The following is a 22,840-nucleotide window of genomic DNA, read 5'->3' on the forward strand; positions in this document are numbered from 1 at the left end:
AACCCCCCCGTAACCCCCCCCCACTGTAACCCCCCCCACTGTAACCCCCCCCGTAACCTCCCCCCCACTGTAACCCGCCCGTAACCCCCCCCACTGTAATCCCCCCCACTGTAATCCCCCCCGTAACCCCCCGCTGTAACCCCCCCCACTGTAATTCCCCCCCCCCCACTGTAATACCCCCCCTTTTACCCCCCCCCCCACTGTAATCCCCCCCCCGGTAACCCCCCCCACTGTAACCCCCCCCCCCCCGGTAACCCCCCCCACTGTAACCCCCCCCCGGTAACCCCCCCACCTGTATCCCCCCCTGTATCCCCCCACCTGTATCCCCCCCTGTATCCCCCCCTGTATCGCCCCCACTGTAACCCCCCCACCTGTATCCCCCCCTGTATCCCCCCCACCTGTATCCCCCCCTGTATCCCCCCCTGTATCGCCCCCACTGTAACCCCCCCACCTGTATCCCCCCCTGTATCCCCCCCACCTGTATCCCCCCCTGTATCCCCCCCTGTATCCCCCCCACTGTAACCCCCCCACCTGTATCCCCCCCTGTATCCCCCCCACCTGTATCCCCCCCACTGTAACCCCCCCAGTGACTGTCTCCCCTGTGCCTGGGTTGCAGAGTGACCGGGAGAAGCTGGACGGGCTGCCGGTTGCTCCCTTCATGGATCGAGAGAAAGTGACAAAAGCTACGGCTCAAATTGGATTCATCAAGTTCGTCCTGATCCCCATGTTTGAGGTGGTGATGCAAGTGAGTGACACACACACCCACCCACACACCCACCCACACGTCCACCCACACGCCCGCCCACACGCCCGCCCACACGCCCGCCCACACACCCGCCCACACACCCGCCCACACACCCGCCCACACACTCACCCACCCACCCACCCACACACCCGCCCACACGCCCGCCCACACGCCCGCCCACACGCCCGCCCACACACCCGCCCACACACCCGCCCCCACACCCGCTCCCACACGCGCCCCCACACGCGCCCCACACGCGCGCCCCCACAGGCACCCCCACACGCACCCCCACAGACGCACACGCGCCCACACACACACACACGCCCACCCACACACACACCCACACACGCACCCCCACACGCACCCGCACCCACACACGCACCCACACCCACACATGCACCCACACCCACACCCACGCTCCCACACACACACTCCCACACACACACTCCCACACACACACTCCCACACACCCATGCACCCACACACACACCCACACACACACACCCACACACACACACACCCACACTCCCACACACCCACACCCACACACACACTCCCACACACACACACACACACTCCCACACACACACACACACTCCCACACACACACTCCCACACACACACACCCCCTCACACACACTCCCTCACACACACTCCCTCACACACACTCCCTCACACACACTCCCTCACACACACTCCCACACACACACTCCCACACCCGCACGCGCACACGCACACGCACATAGAACATAGAACATTACAGCGCAGTACAGGCCCTTCGGCCCTCGATGTTGCGCCGACCTGTGAAACCACTCTGAAGCCCATCTACACTATTCCCTTACGTCCATATGTCTATCCAATGACCATTTGAATGTCCTTAGTATTGGCGAGTCCACTACTGTTGCAGGCAGGGCATTAAGGAGGAAATAGCGGGGCACCTGGAGGGAAATTGTCCCATTGGGCAGACGCAGCATGGGTTCATAAAGGGTAGGTCGTGTCTGACTAATTTGGTAGAATTTTTTGAGGACGTTACCAGTGCGATAGATAACGGGGAGCCAATGGATGTGGCATATCTGGATTTCCAGAAAGCTTTTGACAAGGTGCCACACAAAAGGTTGCTGCATAAACTAAAGATGCATGGCATTGAGGGTAAAGTGGTAGAATGGGTAGAGGATTGGTTAACTAACAGAAAGCAGAGAGTGGGGATAAATGGGTGTTTCTCTGGTTGGCAACCTGTAACTAGTGGTGTCCCTCAGGGATCAGTGTTGGGCCCGCAGTTGTTCACAATTTACATAGATGATTTGGAGTTGGGGACCAAGTGCAATGTGGCAAAGTTTGCAGACGACACTAAGATGAGTGGTAAAGCAAAAAGTGCAGAGGATACCGGAAGTCTGCAGAAGGATTTGGATAGGCTAAGTGAATGGGCTAGGGTCTGGCAGATGGAATTCAATGTTGCCAAGTGTGAGGCTATCCATTTTGGGAGGAATAACAGCAGAATGGATTATTATTTAAACGGTAAGATGTTAAAACATGCTGCTGTGCAGAGGGACCTGGGTGTGCTGGTGCACGAGTCGCAAAAAGTTGGTGTGCAGGTGCAACAGGTGATTAAGAAGGCTAATCGAGTTTTGTCTTTCATTGCTAGAGGGATGGAGTTCAAGACTAGTGAGGTTATGCTGCAATTGTATAAGGTGTTGGTGAGGCCACATCTGGAGTATTGTGTTCAGTTTTGGTCTCCTTACCTGAGAAAGGACGTACTGGCACTGGAGGGAGTGCAGAGGAGATTCACTAGGTTGATCCCAGAGTTGAGGGGATTAGATTATGACGAGAGGTTGAGTCGACTGGGACTGTACTCATTGGAGTTTAGAAGGATGCGGGGGGATCTTATTGAAACATATAAGATTATGAAGGGAATAGATAGGATAGATGCGGGCAGGTTGTTTCCACTGGTCGGGGAAAGCAGAACTAGGGGGCATAGCCTCAAAATGGTGGAGTAGGCTCGAGGGGCCAGTAGGCCTACTCCTGTTCCTAGTTCTTATGTTCTTATGTTCTTATTCCACACCCTTACTACTCTCTGAGTAAAGAACCTACCTCTGACCTCTGTCTTATATCTATCTCCCCTCAATTTAAAGCAATGTCCCCCCGTGTTAGACATCACCATCCGAGGAAAAAGGCTCTCACTGTCCACCCTATCCAATCCTCTGATCATTTCGTATGCCTCAATTAAGTCACCTCTTAACCTTCTTCTCTCTGACGAAAACAGCCTCAAGTCCCTCAGCCTTTCCTCATAAGATCTTCCCTCCATACCAGGCAACATTCTGGTAAATCTCCTCTGCACCCTTTCCAATGCTTCCACATCCTTCCTATAATGCGGTGACCAGAACTGCACGCAATACTCCAAATGCGGCCGCACCAGAGTTTTGTACAGCTGCAACATGACCTCATGGCTCCGAAACTCAATCCCTCTACCAATAGAAGCTAACACACTGTACGCCCTCTTAACAACCCTCTCAACCTGGGTGGCAACTTTCAGAGATCTATGTACATGGACACCGAGATCTCTCTGCTCATCCACACTGCCAAGAATCTTACCATTAGCCCAGTACTCTGTCTTCCTGTTATTCCTTCCAAAATTAATCACCTCACACTTTTCTGCATTAAACTCCATTTGCCACTTCTCAGCCCAGCGCTGCAGCTTATCCATGTCCCTCTGTAACTTGTAACATTCTTCCGCACTGTCCACAACTCCACCGACTTTAGTGTCATCTGCAAATTTACTCACCCATCCTTCTACGCCCTCCTCCAGGTCATTTATAAAAATGACAACCAGCAGTGACCCCAAAACAGATCCTTGTGGTACACCACTAGTAACTGGACTCCAGTCTGAACACTTCCCATCAACCACCACCCTTTGTCTTCTTCCAGCTAGCCAATTTCTGATCCAAACTGCTAAATCACCCTCAATCCCATGCCTCCGTATTTTTTGCAGTAGCCTACCGTGGGGAACCTTATCAAACGCTTTACTGAAATCCATATACACCACATCAACTGCTTTACCTTCATCCACCTGTTTGGTCACCTTCTCAAAGAACTCAATAAGGTTCGTGAGGCACGACCTACCCTTCACGAAACCGTGTTGACTATCTCTAATCAAATTATTCCTTTCCAGATGATTATACACCCTATCTCTTCTAAACCTTTCCAAGGTTTTGCCCACAACAGAAGTAAGGCTCACTGGTCTATTGTTACCGGGGTTGTCTCTACTCCCCTTCTTGAACAAGGAGACAACATTTGCTATCCTCCAGTCTTCTGGCACTATTCCTGTTGACAAAGGTGACTTAAAGATCAAAGCCAAAGGCTCAGCAATCTCCTCCCCAGCTTCCCAGAGAATCCTAGGATAAATCCCATCCGGCCCAGGGGACTTATCTATTTTCACTCTTTCCAGAATTGTTAACACCTCCTCCTTATGAACCTCAAGCCCTTCTAGTCTAGTTGCCTGAATCTCAGTATTCTCCTCGACAACATTGTCTTTTTCCTGTGTGAATACTGATGAAAAATATTCATTTAGCACCTCTCCTATCTCCTCGGACTCCAAGCACAACTTCCCACTACTGTCCTTAACTGGCCCTACTCTTACCCGAGTCATTCTTTTATTCCTGACATATCTATAGAAAGCTTTAGGGTTATCCTTGATCCTACCTGCCAAAGACTTCTCTTGTCCCCTCCTGGCTCTTCTTAGCTCTCTCTTTAGGTCCTTCCTAGCTAACTTGTAACTCTCGAGCGCCCTAACTGAACCTTCACGTCTCATCTTTACATAAGCCTCCTTCTTCCTCTTGACAAGTGTTTTGACTGCCTTAGTAAACCACGGTTCCCTCACTCGACCACGTCCTCCCTGCCTGACAGGTACATACTTATCAAGGACACGCAGTAGCTGTTCCTTGAACAAGCTCCACATTTCCATTGTGCCCATCCCCTGCAGTTTTCCTCTCCATCCGATGCATCCTAAGTCTTGCCTCATCGCATCATAATTGCCTTTCCCCCAGATATAACTCTTGCCCTGCGGTATATACCTATCCCTTTCCATCACTAAAGTAAACGTAATCGAATTGTGGTCACTATCACCAAAGTGCTCACCTACCTCCAAATCTAACACCTGTCCTGGTTCATTACCCAGTACCAAATCCAATACAGCCTCGCCTCTCGTTGGTCTATCTACATACTGTGTCAGGAAACCCTCCTGCACACATTGGACAAAAACGGACCCATCTAAAGTACTCGAACTATAGCGTTTCCAGTCAATATTTGGAAAGTTAAAGTCCCCCATAACAACTACCCTGTTGCTTTCGCTCCTATCCAGAATCATCTTTGCAATCCTTTCCTCTACATCTCTGGAACTTTTCGGAGGCCTATAGAAAACCCCTGTTTCTAACCTCAGCCCATACTACCTCAGTAGACGAGTCCTCATCAAACGTCCTTTCTGCCACCGTAATACTGTCCTTGACTAACAATGCCACCCCTCTCCCTCTTTTACCACCTTCCCTGGGCTTACTGAAATATCTAAACCCCGGCACCTGCAACAACCATTCCTGTCCCTGCTCTATCCATGTCTCCGAAATGGCCACAACATCGAAGTCCCAGGTACCAACCCATGCTGCAAGTTTACCCACCTTATTCCGGATGTTCCTGGCATTGAAGTAGACACACTTTAAACCACCTTCCTGCCTGCCGGTACCCTCCTGCAACTTTAAAACCTTACTCATGACCTCACTACTCTCAACCTCCTGTATACTGGAGCTACAATTCATGTTCCCAAGTCCCTGCTGAACTAGTTTAAACCCTCCTGAAGAGCATTAGCAAAATGGATAGGGATGTCCCTCCCAGGATATTGGTACCCCTCTGGTACAGGTGTAGACCATCCCGTTTGTAGAGGTTCCACCGACCCCAGAATGAGCCCCAGTTATCCAGAAATCTGAAACCCTCCCTCCTGCACCATCCCTGTAGCCACGCGTTCAACTCCTCTCTTTCCCTATTCCTCATTTCGCTATCACGTGGCACGGGTAACAACCCAGAGATAATAACTCTGTTTGTCCTAGATCTAAGTTTCCACCCTAGCTCCTTGAATTCCTGCCTTACATCCCTATCCCTTTTCCTACCTATGTCGTTGGTACCTATGTGGACCACGACTTGGGGCTGCTCCCCCTCCCCTTTAAGGATCCCGAAAAAACGATCCGAGACATCACGCACCCTGGCACCTGGAAGGCAACACACCAACCGCGAGTCTCTCTCGTTCCCACAGAATCTCCTATCTATCCCCGTAACTATGCAGTTTCCAATGACTAATGCTCTACTCCTCTCCCCCCTTCCCTTCTGAGCAACAGGGACAGACTCTGTGCCAGAGACCTGCACCCCATGGCTTACCCCTGGTAAGTCCCCCCCACTCCCAACAGTATCCAAAGCGGTATACTTGTTACTGAGGGGAACGACCACAGGGGATCCCTGTACTGACTGCTGCCTCCCAGCCCCTCTCACCGTCACCCATCTATCTTTATTCTTCGGAGTAACTACATCCCTGAAGCTTCTATCGATGACCACCTCTGCCTCCCGAATGATCCGAAGTTCATCCAACTCCAGCTCCAGTTCCCGAACACGGTTTCTGAGGAGCTGGAGATGGGTGCACTTCCCACAGATGAAATCAGCAGGGACACTGACGGCGTCCCTCACCTCAAACATTCTGCAGGAGGAACATTGCACTCCCTTCCCTGCCATCCCCTCTAGATAAAAAAAGAAAAAGAAAGAAAGAGCTTACCTGTTATTCACTCCCCTTCTCAGCAAGCACTCACTCAGCAACCTCTGCGCCCTGCACGATAACACCTGAGGGAATATAAAAGAAAACTACCTACCAGTCACCAGCCAATCCCTTACCTGCAGGCTGTGACGTCAAGGTTCAACTTCTTTCTACTTCTACCTGCCCTCGAGCCTTCCTCTTGATCTTTACAGCGGTTGTTGCTTTTTGGTTAGAGGAGGGGGTAGGGAGGGAAATACTGAAGAAGTGTTTCGGGTTTAAGTGTCACTTGCCAACAGCTCCTCCACAAACTACCTTCAAATTAGGATGACCACGATGGAGCTTTGCAAATTTCCCTTGCAACACCAATCAGCAGCTCCGCTCTACTGCCCTCTGCTGGGGGGCAGTAGAGCGGAATAAAGATACACACACGCGCACGCACACACGCACACACACACACACCCCCACCCAACCCCCCCCACACACACACCCACATTCACCCACACACACACACGCGCACCCCCACACACACACACACCCCACACATACCGACACACACACAGACACACACACACAGTCACACACACACAGTCACACACACACACACAGACACGCACACACACACCCATACAGCCCCCACCCCCACACGCACACCCACCCACACACAGACACACACACACAGAGACACAGAACCCCCCACACACACACACAGACATACCCACACACACACACACGCACAGAAAGAACAAAGAAAATTACAGCACAGGAACAGGCCCTTCGGCCCTCCCAGCCTGCGCCGATCCAGATCCTTTATCTAAACCTGTCACCTATTTTCCAAGGATCTACTTCTCTCTGTTCCCCACCCGTTCATATATTGTCTAGATGCATCTTAAACGATGCTATCGTGCCCGCCTCTACCGCCTCCGCTGGCAAAGCGTTCCAGGCACCCACCACCCTCTGCGTAAAAAACTTTCCACGCACATCTCCCTTAAACTTTCCCCCTCTCACCTTGAAATCGTGACCCCTTGTAATTGACACCCCCACTCTTGGAAAAAGCTTGTTGCTATCCACCCTGTCATAATTTTGTCGACTTCAATCAGATCCCCCCTCAACCTCCGTCTTTCCAACAAAAACAATCCTAATCTACTCAACCTTTCTTCATAGCTAGCACCCTCCATACCTTCTGGTAATGTGGCGACCAGAACTGCACGCAGTATTCCAAATGTGGCCTAACCAAAGTCCTATACAACTGTAACATGACCTGCCGACTCTTGTACTCAATACCCCGTCCAATGAAGGCAAGCATGCTGTATGCCTTCTTGACCACTCTATCGACCTGCGTTGCCACCTTCAGGCTACAATGGACCTGAACTCCCAGATCTCTCCGTACATCAATTTTCCCCAGGACTCTTCCATTGTCCGTATAGTCCGCTCTTGAATTCGATCTTCCAAAATGCATCACCTCGCATTTGCCTGGATTGAACTCCATCTGCCATTTCTCTGCCCAACTCTCCAATCTATCTATATTTTGCTGTATTCTCTGACAGTCCTCCTCGCTATCTGCAACTCCACCAATCTTAGTATCATATGCAAACTTGCTAATAAGACCACCTATACCTTCATCCAGATCATTTATGTATATCACAAACAACAGTGGTCCCAGCACGGAACACTACTACAAAGAACAAAGAACAAAGAAATGTACCGCACAGGAACAGGCCCTTCGGCCCTCCAAGCCCGTGACGACCATGCTGCCCGACTAAACTACAATCTTCTACACTTCCTGGGTCCATATCCCTCTATTCCCATCCTATTCATGTATTTGTCAAGATGCCCCTTAAATGTCCCTATCGTCCCTGCTTCCACCACCTCCTCCGGTAGCGAGTTCCAGGCACCCACTACCCTCTGTGTAAAAAACTTGCCTCGTACATCTACTCTCAACCTTGCCCCTCTCACCTTAAACCTATGCCCCCTAGTAATTGACCCCTCTACCCTGGGGAAAAGCCTCTGACTATCCACTCTGTCTATGCCCTTCATAATTTTGTATACCTCTATCAGGTCGCCCCTCAACCTCCGTCGTTCCAGTGAGAACAAACCGAGTTTATTCAACCGCTCCTCATAGCTAATGCCCTCCATACCAGGCAACATTCTGGTAAATCTCTTCTGCACCCTCTCTAAAGCCTCCACATCCTTCTGGTAGTGTGGCGACCAGAATTGAACACTATACTCCAAGTGTGGACTCACTAAGGTTCTATACAGCTGCAACATGACTTGCCAATTCTTATACTCAATGCCCCGGCCAATGAAGGCAAGCATGCCGTATGCCTTCTTGACTACCTTCTCCACCTGTGTTGCCCCTTTCAGTGACCTGTGGACCTGTACTCCTAGATCTCTCTGACTGTCAATACTCTTGAGGGTTCTACCATTCACTGTATATTCCCTACCTGCATTAGACCTTCCAAAATGCATTACCTCACATTTGTCCGGATTAAACTCCATCTGCCATCTCTCCGCCCAAGTCTCCAAACAATCTAAATCCTGCTGTATCCTCGGACAGTCCTCATCGCTATCCGCAATTCCACCAACCTTTGTGTCGTCTGCAAACTTACTAATCAGACCAGTTACATTTTCCCCCAAATCATTTATATATACTACAACAGCAAAGGTCCCAGCACTGATCCCTGCGGAACACCACTGGTCACAGCCCTCCAATTAGAAAAGCATCCTTCTCATTAATGACTTGGATGAGGGAGTTGAAGGGTAGGTCAGTAAATTTGCAGATGATACGAAGATTGGTGGAGTTGTGGATAGTGAGGAGGGCTGTTGTCGGCTGCAAAGAGACATAGATAGGATGCAGAGCTGGGCTGAGAAGTGGAAGATGGAGTTTAACCCTGAAAAGTGTGAGGTTGTCCATTTTGGAAGAACAAATATGAATGCGGAATACAGGGTTAACGGTAGAGTTCTTGGCAATGTGGAGGAGCAGAGAGATCTTGGGGTCTATGTTCATATATCTTTGAAAGTTGCCACTCAAGTGGATAGAGCTGTGAAGAAGGCCTATGGTGTGCTAGCGTTCATTAACAGAGGGATTGAATTTAAGAGCCGTGAGGTGATGATGCAGCTGTACAAAACTTTGGTAAGGCCACATTTGGAGTACTGTGTACAGTTCTGGTCGCCACATTTTAGGAAGGATGTGGAAGCTTTGGAAAAGGTGCAAAGGAGATTTACCAGGATGTTGCCTGGAATGGAGAGTAGGTCTTACGAGGAAAGGTTGAGGGTGCTAGGCCTTTTCTCATTAGAATGGAGAAGGATGAGGGGCGACTTGATAGAGGTTTATAAGATGATCAGGGGAATAGATAGAGTAGGCAGTCAGAGACTTTTCCCCCGGGTGGAAGAAACCAGTACAAGGGGACATAAATTTAAGGTGAATGGTGGAAGATATAGGAGGGATATCAGAGGTAGGTTCTTTACCCAGAGAGTAGTGAGGTCATGGAATGCACTGCCTGTGGAAGTAGTTGAGTTGGAAACATTAGGGACCTCCAAGCAGCTATTGGATAGGTACATGGATTACGGTAAAATGATATGGTGTAGATTTATTTGTTCTTAAGGGCAGCACGGTAGCATTGTGGATAGCACAATTGCTTCACAGCTCCAGGGTCCCAGGTTCGATTCCGGCTTGGGTCACTGTCTGTGCGGAGTCTGCACATCCTCCCCGTGGGTTTCCTCCGGGTGCTCCGGTTTCCTCCCACAGTCCAAAGATGTGCAGGTTAGGTGGATTGGCCATGATAAATTGCCCTTAGTGTCCAAAATTGCCCTTAGTGTTGGGTGGAGGTGTTGACTTTGGGTAGGGTGCTCTTTCCAAGAGCTGGTGCAGACTCAATGGGCCGAATGGCCTCCTGCTGCACTGTAAATTCTATGATAATCTATGATTAATCTACGACAAAGGTTTGGCACAACATCGTGGGCCGAAGGGCCTGTTCTGTGCTGTATTTTTCTGTGTTCTATTGCTACTCTCTGCCTTCTATGACCTAGCCAGTTCTGTATCCACCTTGCCAGCTCACCCCTGATCCCATGTGGCTTCACCTTTTGTACTAGTCTACCATGGGGAACCTTGTCAAAGGCCTTACTGAAGTCCATATAGACAACATCCACTGCCCTACCTGCATCAATCATCTTTGTGACCTCCTTGAAAAACTCTATCAAGTTAGTGAGACACGACCTCCCCTTCACAAAACCATGCTGCCTCTCACTAATACGTCCATTTGCTTCCAAATGGGAGTAGATCCTGTCTCGAAGAATTCTCTCCAGTAATTTCCCTACCACTGAAGTAAGGCTCACCGGCCTGTAGTTCCCTGGATTATCCTTGCTACCCTTCTTAAACAGAGGAACAACATTGGCTATTCTCCAGTCCTCCGGGACATCCCCTGAAGACAGTGAGGATCCAAAGATTTCTGTCAAGGCCTCAGCAATTTCCTCTCCAGCCTCCTTCAGTATTCTGGGGTAGATCCCATCAGGCCCTGGGGACTTATCTACCTTAATATTTTTCAAGACGCCCAACACCTCGTCTTTTTGGATCTCAATGTGGCCCAGGCTATCTACACACCCTTCTCCAGACTCAACATCTACCAATTCCTTCTCTTTGGTGAATACCGATGCAAAGTATTCATTTAGTACCTCGCCCATTTCCTCTGGCTCCACACATAGATTCCCTTGCCTATCCTTCAGTGGGCCAACCCTTTCCCTGGCTACCCTCGTGCTTTTTATGTAAGTGTAAAAAGCCTTGGGATTTTCCTTAACCCTATTTGCCAATGACTTTTCGTGACCCCTTCTAGCCCTCCTGACTCCTTGCTTAAGTTCCTTCCTACTTTCCTTATATTCCACGCAGGCTTCGTCTGTCCCCAGCCTTTTAGCCCTGACAAATGCCTCCTTTATCTTTTTTGACGAGGCCTACAATATCTCTCGTTATCCAAGGTTCCCAAAAATTACCGTATTTATCCTTCTTCCTCACAGGAACATGCCGGTCCTGAATTCCTTTCAACTGACACTTGAAAGCCTCCCACATGTCAGATGTTGATTTGCCCTCAAACATCCGCCCCCAATCTATGTTCTTCAGTTCCCGCCTAATATTGTCATAATTAGCCTTCCCCCAATTTAGCACATTCATCCTCGGACCACTCTTATCCTTGTCCATAAAACTTACTGAATTGTGGTCACTGTTACCGAAATGCTCCCCTACTGAAACATCTACCACCTGGCCGGGCTCATTCCCCAATACCAGGTCCAGTACCGCCCCTTCCCTAGTTAGACTGTCTACATATTGTTTTAAGAAGACCTCCTGGATGCTCCTTACAAACTCTGCCCCGTCTAAGCCCCTGGCACTAAGTGAGTCCCAGTCAATATTGGGGAAGTTGAAATCTCCCATCACCACAACCCTGTTGTTTTTATTATTTTCCAAAATCTGTCTACCTATCTGCTCCTCTATTTCCCGCTGGCTGTTGGGAGGCCTGTAGTAAACCCCCAACATTGTGACTGCACCCTTCTTATTCCTGATCTCTACCCATATAGCCTCACTGCCCTCTGAGGTGTCCTCCCGTAGTACAGCTGTGATATTCTCCCGAACCAGTAGCGCAACTCCGCCTCCCCTTTTACATCCCCCTCTATCCCGCCTGAAACATCTAAATCCTGGAACGTTTAGCTGCCAATCCTGCCCTTCCCTCAACCAGGTCTCTGTAATGGTAACAACATCATAGTTCCAAGTACTAATCCAAGCTCTAAGTTCACCTGCCTTACCCGTAATACTTCTTGCATTAAAACATATGCACTTCAGGCCACCAGACCCGCTGTGTTCAGCAACTTCTCCCTGTCTTCTCTGCCTCAGAGCCACACTGTCCCTATTCACTAGTCACCTTTCTCCATTTTGAGACACTCCCTTCCACCACTACTCTCTGTCTCCTGTTGCCCAGCCAGTTCTTTATCCATCTAGCTAGTACACCCTGAACCCCATACAACTTCACTTTTTCCATCAACCTGCCATGGGAAACTTTATCAAACGCCTTACTGAAGTCCATGTATATGACATCTACAGCCCTTCCCTCATCAATTAACGTTGTCACTTCCTCAAAGAATTCTATGAGGTTTGTAAGACATGACCTTCCCTGCACAAAACCATGCTGCCTATCACTGATTAGTCTATTTTCTTCCAAATGTAAATCGATCCTATCCCTCAGTATCTTCTCCAACAGTTTGCCTACCACTGACGTCAAGCTCACAGGTCTATAATTCCCTGGATTATCCCTGCTACCCTTCTTAAACAAAGGGACAACATTAGCAATTCTCCAGTCCTCCGGGACCTCACCCGTGCTCAAGGATGCTGCAAAGATATCTGTTCAGGCCCCAGCTATTTCTTCCCTCGCTTCCCTCAGTAACCTGGGATAGATCTCATCTGGACCTGGGGACTTGGCCACCTTAATGCCTTTTAGAATACCCAAAACTTCCCCCTTCCTTATGCCGACTTGACCTAGAGTATTTAAACATCCATCCCTAGCCTCAACATCCGTCATGTCCCTCTCCTTGGTGAATACCGATGCAAAGTACTCATTAAGAATCTCACCCATTTCCTCTGACTCCACGCATAAATTCCCTCTTTTGTCTTTGAGTGGGCCAATCCTTTCTCTAGTTACCCTCTTGCTCCTTCTATACGAATAAAAGGCTTTGGGATTTTCTTTAACCCTGTTAGCCAAAGATATTTCATGACCCCTTTTAGCCCTCTTTATTGCGCATTTGAGATTTGAATGAAATGAAATGAATGAATGAAAATCGCTTATTGTCACAACTAGGCTTCAAATGAAGTTACTGTGAAAAGCCCCTAGTCGCCACATTCCGGCGCCTGTTCGGGGAGGCTGGTACAGGAATTGAACCGTGCTGCTGGCCTGCCTTGGTCTGCTTTAAAAGCCAGCGATTTAGCCCAGTGTGCTAAACCAGCCCCTTAATTTGTCCTACTTTCCCGATATTCCTGCAAAGCTTCATCAGTTTTAAGTCGCCTAGATTTTATGTATGCTTCCTTTTTCATTTTAGCTAGTCTCACAATTCCACCCGTCATCCATGGTTCCCTAATCTTGCCATTTCTATCGCTCATTTTCACAGGGACATGTCTGTCCTGCACTCTAATCAACCTTTCCTTAAAAGACTCCCACATTTCAAATGTGGATTTACCCTTAAAGAGTTGCTCCCAATCCACATTCCCTAGCTCCTGCCGAATTTTGTTATACCTGGCCTTTCCCCAATTTAGCACTCTACCTTTAGGACCACTCTCGTCTTTGTCCATGAGTATTCTAAAACTTACAGAATTATGATCGCTATTACCAAAGTAATCACTGATTGAAATTTTAACCACCTGGCTGGGATCATTCCCCAATACCAGGTCCAGTATGGCCCCTTCCCGAGTTGGACTATCTACATACTGCTCTAAAAAACTCTCCTGGATGCTCCTTACAAATCCTGCTCCATCTACACCTCCAACACTACATGAGTCCCATTCAATGTTGGGGAAGTTAAAATCTCCCATCATGACCACCCTATTGCTCCTACATTTTTCTATAATCTGTCTACATATTTGTACCTCTACTTCACGCTCGCTTTTGGGAGGCCTGTAGTAAAGTCCCAACAATGTTACTGCACCCTTCCTATTTCTTAGCTCTACCCATATTGCCTCAGTGCTCGAATCCTCCATCGTGCCCTCCTTAATCATAGCTGTGATATCATCTCTGACCAGTAATGCAACTCCTCCACCCCTTTTACCTCCCTCTCTATCCCTCCTGAAGCATCTATACCCTGGGATTTTTAGTTGCCAGTCTTGCCCTTACCTCAACCAAGTCTCAGTAATACCAATAACATCATATTCCCAGGTACTAATCCAAGCCCTAAGTTCACCTGCCTTACCTGCTACACCTCTCGCATTGAAACAAATGCACCTCAGACCACCTGTCCCTTTGCATTCATCATCTCTTCCCTGTCTACTCTTCTCCTTAGTCACATTGAGTTTATTATCTAGTACCTTACTGGCTTTAGTTGCTGCCTCTTTACTGACCTCTAACTTCCTAATCTGGTTCCCATCCCCCTGCCACATTAGTTTAAAACCTCCCCAACAGTGTTAGCAAAAGCACCCCCTAGGACATTGGTTCCAGTCCTTCCCAGATGTAGACCATCCAATTTGTAATGGTCCTACCGCCCCCAGAACCGGTTCCAATGTCCCCAAAATCTGAACCCCTCCCTCCTGCACCATCTCTCAAGCCACGTATTCATTCTGACTATTCTTGAATTTCTACTCTGACTGTCTCGTGGCACTGGTAGCAATCCTGAGATTACTACCTTTGAGGTCCTACTTTTTAACTTATGTCCTAACTCCCTAAATTCTGATTGTAGGACCTCATCCCGTTTTTTACCTGTATCGTTGGTGTCTATATGCACCACGACAACTGGCTGTTCACCCTTCCCCTTCAGTATGTCCTGCAGCCGATCTAAGACATCCCTGACCCGTGCACCCGGGAGGCAACACACCATTCGGGAGTCTCGTTTTCGACCACAGAAACACCTGTCTACTCCCCTTACGATTGAATCCCCTATGACTATAGCCCTGCCAGTCTTTTTCCCGCCCTTCTGTGCAGCAGAGCCAGCCACGGTGCCATGAGCCTGGCTACTACTGCCTTCCCCTGGTGAGTCATCACCCCCAACAGTATCCAAAACGGAATACCTGTTTTGGAGGGAGATGACCGCAAGGGACACCTGCACAGACACACACACACCCACACAGAGACAGACACAATACAGACACACCCACACAGACACACACTCCACCCACACACAGACACCCACACACCCACACCCACACAGAGACACACACACAGACACACACACACACACATACAGACACACACACACCCTCGCTCATGGACACATACCCACACACACCCACACAGACACACACACACACACCCTTGCTCACATACCCACACACACCCACACAGAGACACACACACAGGCACACATACCCACACACACTACACCCACACACTGGGCTAAAAGCTGTTTTTTAAAACAGACCAAGGCAGGCCAGCAGCACGGTTCAATTCCCGTACCAGCCTGCCCGAACAGGCGCCGGAATGTGGCGACTAGGGGATTTTCACAGTAACTTCATTGCAGTGTTAATGTAAGCCTACTTGTGACAATAAAGATTATGTTATTAATAAAGGCAAGGAAACCTTATGCCTTGTTAACCACTGTATCCACCGGCTCTGCCACCTTAAGGGACGGGTGTACATGCACAGCAAGGTCCCTCTGATCCTCGGTGCTTCCCAGGTCCTGCTGTTTATCCTGTATTCCCCTTGCCTGGTTTGTCCTCCCGAAGGGCATCACCTCACACTTATCCAGATTGAATTCCATTTGCCACTGACCATCCTGTCTATATAAGACCATAAGACAGAGGAGCGGAAGTAAGGCCATTCGGCCCATCGAGTCTACTCCACCATTCAATCATGGCTGATTTCAACTCCATTTACCGGCTCTCTCTCCATAGCCCTTAATTCCTCGAGAAATCAAGAATTTATCAACTTCTGTCTTAAAGACACTCAACGTCCCGGCCTCCACCGCCCTCTGTGGCAATGAATTCCACAGACCCACCACTCTCTGGCTGAAGAAATTTCTCCTCATCTCTGTTCTAAAGTGACTCCCTTTTATTCTAAGGCTGTGTCCCCGGGTCCTAGTCTCCCCTGCGAATGGAAACAACTTCCCTACGTCCACCCTATCAAAGCCATTCATTATCTTGTAAGTTTCTATTAGATCTCCCCTCAACCTCCTAAACTCCAATGAATATAATCCCAGGATCCTCAGACGTTCATCGTATGTTAGGCCTACCATTCCTGGGATCATCCGTGTGAATCTCCGCTGGACCCGCTCCAGTGCCAGTATGTCCTTCCTGAGGTGTGGGGCCCAAAATTGCTCACAGTATTCTAAATGGGGCCTAACTAATGCTTTATAAAGCTTCAGAAGTACATCCCTGCTTTTATATTCCAAGCCTCTTGAGATGAATGACAACATTGCATTTGCTTTCTTAATTACGGACTCAACCTGCAAGTTTACCTTTAGAGAATCCTGGACTAGGACTCCCAAGTCCCTTTGCACTTCAGCATTATGAATTTTGTCACCGTTTAGAAAATAGTCCATGCCTCTATTCTTTTTTCCAAAGTGCAAGACCTCGCACTTGCCCACGTTGAATTTCATCAGCCATTTCTTGGACCACTCTCCTAAACTGTCTAAATCTTTCTGCAGCCTCCCCACCTCCTCCATACTACCTGCCCCTCCACCTATCTTTGTATCATCGGCAAACTTAGCCAGAATGCCCCCGGTCCCGTCATCCAGATCATTAATATATAAAGAGAACAGCTGTGGCCCCAACACTGAACCCTGCGGGACACCACTCGTCACCGGTTGCCATTCCGAAAAAGAACCTTTTATCCCAACTCTCTGCCTTCTGCCTGACAGCCAATCGTCAATCCATGTTAGTACCTTGCCTCGAATACCACGGGCCCTTATTTTACTCAGCAGTCTCCCGTGAGGCACCTTATCAAAGGCCTTTTGGAAGTCAAGATAGATAACATCCATTGGCTCTCCTTGGTCTAACCTATTTGTTATCTCTTCAAAGAACTCTAACAGGTTTGTCAGGCACGACCTCCCCTTACTAAATCCATGCTGACTTGTCCTAATCTGACCCTGCACTTCCAAGAATTTAGAAATCTCATCCTTAACAATGGATTCTAGAATCTTGCCAACAACCGAGGTTAGGCTAATTGGCCTATAGTTTTCCATCTTTTTCCTTGTTCCCTTCTTGAACAGGGGGGGGTTACAACAGCGATTTTCCAATCCTCTGGGACTTTCCCTGACTCCAGTGACTTTTGAAAGATCATAACTAACGCCTCCACTATTTCTTCAGCTATCTCCTTCAGAACTCTAGGATGTAGCCCATCTGGGCCAGGAGATTTATCAATTTTTAGACCGCTTAGTTTCTCTAGCACTTTCTCCTTTGTGATGGCTACCATATTCAACTCTGCCCCCTGACTCTCCGGAATTGTTGGGATATTACTCATGTCTTCTACTGTGAAGACTGACGCAAAGTACTTATTTAGTTCCTCAGCTATTTCCTTGTCTCCCATCACAAAATTACCAGCGTCATTTTGGAGCGGCCCAATGTCAACTTTTGCCTCCCGTTTGTTTTTAATGTATTTAAAGAAACTTTTACTATCATTCCTAATGTTACTGGCTAGCCTACCTTCATATTTGATCCTCTCTTTCCTTATTTCTCTCTTTGTTATCCTCTGTTTGTTTTTGTAGCCTTCCCAATCTTCTGACTTCCCACTACTCTTTGCCACATTGTAGGCTTTCTCTTTTGCTTTGATGCATTCCCTAACTTCCTTTGTCAGCCATGGCTGCCTAATCCCCCCTCTGATAACCTTTCTTTTCTTTGGGATGAACCTCTGTACTGTGTCCTCAATTACTCCCAGAAACTCCTGCCATTGCTGTTCTACTGTCTTTCCCACTAGGCTCTGCTCCCAGTTGATTTTCGTCAGTTTCTCCCTCATGCCCCTGTAGTTACCTTTATTTAACTGTAACACCTTTACATCTAATTGTACCGTCTTTCTTTCAAATTGGAGATTGAATTCTACCATATTATGATCACTGCCTCCTAAGTGTTCCCTTACTTTAAGATCTTTAATCAAGTCTGGCTCATTACATAACACTAAGTCCAGAATGGCCTGTTCCCTCGTGGTCTCCATCACAAGCTGTTCCAAAAAGTCCTCCTGTAAACATTCAATGAATTTCCTTTCCTTGGTTCCACTGGCAGCATTATTTACCCAGTCCACCTGCATATTAAAGTCCCCCATGATCACTGTGACCTTGCCTTTCTGACATGCACTTTCTATTTCGTGGTGCATTTTGTGCCCCTGGTCCTGACCACTGTTAGGAGGCCTGTACATAACTCCCATTATGGTTTTTTTGCCTTTGTGGTTCCTCAACTCTACCCACACAGACTCCACATCATCTGACCCTATGTCGTTTAGTGCTATTGATTTAATTTAATTCCTAATTAACAAGGCAATCCCGCCCCCTCTGCCCACCTCCCTGTCTTTTCGATAGGTTGTGAATCCCTGGATGTTTAAATGCCAGTCCTGAACCCCCTGCAACCATGTCTCTGTGATGCCTACCACATCATACCTGCCAGTCACAATCTGGGCCACAAGCTCATCTACCTTGTTCCGTACACTGCGCGCATTTAAATATAGCACCTTTAATTCTCTATTGACCGTCCCTTTTTGTTTTCTTAGTGTGGTGGACCTTGGTTTACTGAGCCTTTCCATACACTGTGTCATATTTTGTGGGATGGGGACAATCGTAACCTCTCCTGAATTCTCTCTTTTCGTGCTTTTTTGTATTCCTAAGCAGCTACGCTTCCCACTGATTACTTCACCTCTTGGTTCCCTGACTTTCTCTTCCCCCCACCAATCTCTAGTTTAAAGTCCTATTGACCACCCTATTTACTCTTTTCGCCAGAACACTGGTCCCAGCTCGGTTCAGGTGGAGACCATCCCAACGGTATAGGTCCCCCCTGTCCCAAAACTGATGCCAGTGTCCCATGAAAAGGAACCCCTCTTTCCCACACCACTCTTTCAGCCACGTGTTAACTTCCCTTATTCTTGCCTCCCTATGCCAATTTGCACGTGGCTCGGGCAGTAATCCGGAGATTAGGACCCTTGAGGACCTGTTTTTTAATTTGAATCCTAGCTCTTTATAATCTCTAAACAGGTCCTCTTTCCTAGACTTGCCTATGTTGTTGGTACCGACATGGACCACAACAACTGGATCCTCCCCCTCCCTCTCCAGTATCCTTTCAAGCCGGTCAGAGATGTCCCGCACCCTAGCACCGGGCAGGCAACATACCATGCGGGACTCTTTATCCTGCTCACAAAGGATACTATCTATCCCCCGATAATAGAATCCCCTACAACTACAACTTGCCTATTTACTCCCTCCCATTGAATGGCCTGCTGAACCATGGTGCCTTGGTCAGCTGACTCATCCTTCCTGCAGCCCTGTTCGCCATCCACACAGGGAGCAAGTGCCTCATACCTGTTGGACAGGGTCAAGGGCTGAGGCTTCTGAGTTCCTGACTGCTGGTTCCCTTTACCTGCCTGACTTGCAGTCACACCCTGCTGTCCCTGGCCACTGGCAGGATTTAAACTACTTACTCTGACAGGTGTGACTGCCTCCTGAAACACAGTGTCCAGGTAAGTCTCCCCCTCCCGGATGTGCCTCAGTGTTTGAAGCTCAGACTCCAGCTCATCAACTCTGAGCCGGAGCTCTTCGAGCAGCCAACACTTACTGCAGATGTAGTCGCTGCAGTTCGCAATGGGATCTGCCAGCTCCCACATCAAGCAGCTCAAGCACATCACCTGACCAGCCAGCACTAATTAATTAATTCGTTTAATTTAAGTTTACAAGTTTAGCTGTGTTTTTTTTAAAATTTGGGGCAGATTTGCTATCAACCAATCACATCACAGCTTCCCTCTGACGTCACTTTTGGAAAAAAACAAACTGGAAAACAGGAAGTTACCGTTAGGTTTTTATACTCACAGAGACGGCTCCTCCTCCTCTGCACAGCTCCCGAAATTAGGCCCGAAGAAAGAGAGAGAACAAAACAGTAGGGAAAAAGCACCTTCTCCCACTCTTCACCGAATTACCTCACTGCACCAAATTACCAAATTCTCACTCTGTCTGTGTCTCACTCACTCAGGCTGTGTGTCCTTGACCTGCGCAATGCTTACTAATGTGCGCTTTCTGTCTGTCTTTTATACAGACTTTAGGATGACTCACACTAAAACTTCAAAGAGAAGAATACAATGTGTACCTTTGTGCCCCTTAACAGGCCTCAGGTGACTGCCAGATAACTGCCTCTCAGCAATTAGGGTGGGGGCAGCTTCAGCCAATCGGACACTAATCTACACTGCACTTTTAACTGAAAAACAGCAAAATTAGATTAACCACTTACCTTTCCTGGTTACCTCACTGCACCATATTACCAAATTTCATCTGGCCCTGGAGATTTGTCTACTTTTAAGCCTCCGACTCAGAACCTCCTCTCTGTCTCTGTTAATCACTTGAATTTTATTGCAATCCTCTATATTGGTGTAAAATCGGTGCGAGGCCTTTGTTTGAATGTCTGCAACCAAATCTTTACCGATTCCAAGCCAGTGATTCCTGATCTTGTGTTAATCTTGTGATCAATCTGTTCAAGCTGCTCCGCTCCAACCATTTAAAAAAAAAAGTTATTTCCTTCTGATCCATTTCTCGTCAGCAGTTTCTTTTTGTAATCGGTTATATATTTCGATTAACAGAAAACAAGTAGATTTGAAACATGCGGGTTTGATACAAGATCACGGGAGGGTTATTGAATCGGCCCGCACCGTACAACACTTACCGATCAACAGCCCCAAAAGCCCACAAAGCAGTCAATGATTCACGTGTCACATTGTGACAACTACAATCACCATCACCCAGGCACACAACATCAAGGATCGAGTAGATCCCTACCTCAAAGGTTGATCTGACCTCAGGCGTAGATCCCAGCCTGTGTCCAGTGATTGGTTAGTCAGGAGTGTGATTCACTGATGAGACTTAATTTGCCTCCATTCAGCTCTTCCCTCAGATTGAGGAATTGATGGTTCATCCTCTGCGAGACTCCCACGAACGATATGAGGAGTTAAAACAAATCGACGATGCAACCATTGAGGTAAATGAGGCAAGCTGGCCTTCGTTGGCCGGGGCATTGAGTATAAGAATTGGCAAGTCATGTTGCAGCTGTATAGAACCTTAGTTAGGCCACACTTGGAGTACAGTGTTCAATTCTGGTCGCCACACTACCAGAACTCGCTGCCGGAGGAGGTGGTGGAAGCAGGGACGATAATGACATTTAAGGGGCATCTTGACAAATACATGAATAGGATGGGAATAGAGGGATACGGACCCAGGAAGTGTAGAAGATTTTAGTTTAGTCGGGCAGCATGGTCGGCACGGGCTTGGAGGGCCGAAGGGCCTGTTCCTGTGCTGTACTTTTCCTGGTTCTTTGTTCTTTGTAAAGCTCACCTGTCACTCTCCTCTCTCACTCAATCCTCACCCCCTCACTACCCTAACTCCATCCTTACCCTCCACCCTCACTCCCTCATCCATTCTCCCTCAGCAGCCCATCATTGCCTCCTCGCCCTCCCCTCATTACCTCCTAACTCCATCCCCACCCATCTCCTCACTCCTTTCTCACCCCCTCATTCAATCCTCAACCCCTCACTCCATCCTCACTCCCTCCTCCCGTCACTCCCTCCTCAACCCATCCACCCCTCACTCCATCCTCACTCCCTCCTCAACCCATCCACCCCTCACTCCATCCTCACTCCCTCCTCCCCTCACTCCCTCCTCACTCCCTCCTCCCCTCACTCCATCCTCCCCTCACTCCATCCTCAACCCCTCCACCCCCTCACTCCCCCCCCTCCCCTCCCCCCTCCCCTCCCCCCCTCCCCTCCCCTCCCCCCCTCCCCTCCCCTCCCCCCTCCCCTCCCCCCTCCCCTCCCCTCCCCCCCTCCCCACCCCTCCCCTCCCCTCCCTCCCCCCCCCCTCCCCCTCCCCTCCCCCCCCTCCCCCCCCCCCCTCCCCCTCCCCTCCCCCCTCCCCTCCCCCCTCCCCTCCCCCCTCCCCTCCCCCCCCTCCCCCCTCCCCTCCCCCCCCCTCCCCTCCCCCTCCCCCTCCCCTCCCCCCCTCCCCTCCCCTCCCCCCCTCCCCTCCCCCTCCCCTCCCCCCCCTCTCCCCCTCCCCTCCCCCCCCTCTCCCCCTCCCCTCCCCCCTCCCCCCCTCCCCCTCCCCCCCCTCCCCTCCCCTCCCCCCTCCCACCCTCCTCCCCCCCCTCCCCCCTCCCACCCTCCTCCTCCCCCCACCCTCCTCCCCCCCTCCTCCCCCCCCCACCCTCCTCCCCCCCCACCCTCTCCTCCCCTCCCCCCCCTCCCCCCACCCTCCTCCCCCCCCCCCACCCTCTCCTCCCCCCTCCCCCCCTCTCCCCCCCCCTCCCCTCTCCCCCCCTCCCCCCCTCACCTCCCCCCTCCCCCCCTCCCCCTCCCCCCTCCCCTCCCCCCTCCCCCACCCTCCCCCCTCCCCCCTCCCCCCCCTCCCCTCCCCCTCCCCCCCCTCCTCCCCTCCCCCTCCCCCCTCCCCCCCTCCCCTCCCCTCCC

At 49.5% G+C, this 22,840-nt stretch overlaps 2 protein-coding genes across 2 annotated transcripts in view; one reads left to right on the forward strand and one right to left on the reverse strand.

Annotated features, from left to right (window-relative positions):
- The window catches only part of LOC140428696 (high affinity cGMP-specific 3',5'-cyclic phosphodiesterase 9A-like), a 113,446-nt gene extending 91,599 nt beyond the window's left edge, over positions 1-21,847 (forward strand). The window contains exons 4-6 of the mRNA XM_072515428.1: positions 617-745; positions 21,262-21,380; positions 21,805-21,847. Coding sequence (XP_072371529.1) covers positions 617-745; positions 21,262-21,380; positions 21,805-21,847 — 291 coding nt within the window. The remainder of the gene's footprint in view (positions 1-616; positions 746-21,261; positions 21,381-21,804) is intronic.
- An 852-nt stretch (positions 21,848-22,699) lies between these two features.
- LOC140428697 (uncharacterized) overlaps positions 22,700-22,840 on the reverse strand; it is a 51,349-nt gene continuing 51,208 nt past the window's right edge. The window contains exon 3 of the mRNA XM_072515429.1: positions 22,700-22,813. Within this exon, the coding sequence (XP_072371530.1) occupies positions 22,700-22,813 (114 nt within the window). The remainder of the gene's footprint in view (positions 22,814-22,840) is intronic.

This window comes from Scyliorhinus torazame, chromosome 8, assembly GCF_047496885.1.
Source record: "Scyliorhinus torazame isolate Kashiwa2021f chromosome 8, sScyTor2.1, whole genome shotgun sequence".
NCBI classification, from domain to species: Eukaryota; Metazoa; Chordata; class Chondrichthyes; order Carcharhiniformes; family Scyliorhinidae; genus Scyliorhinus; species Scyliorhinus torazame.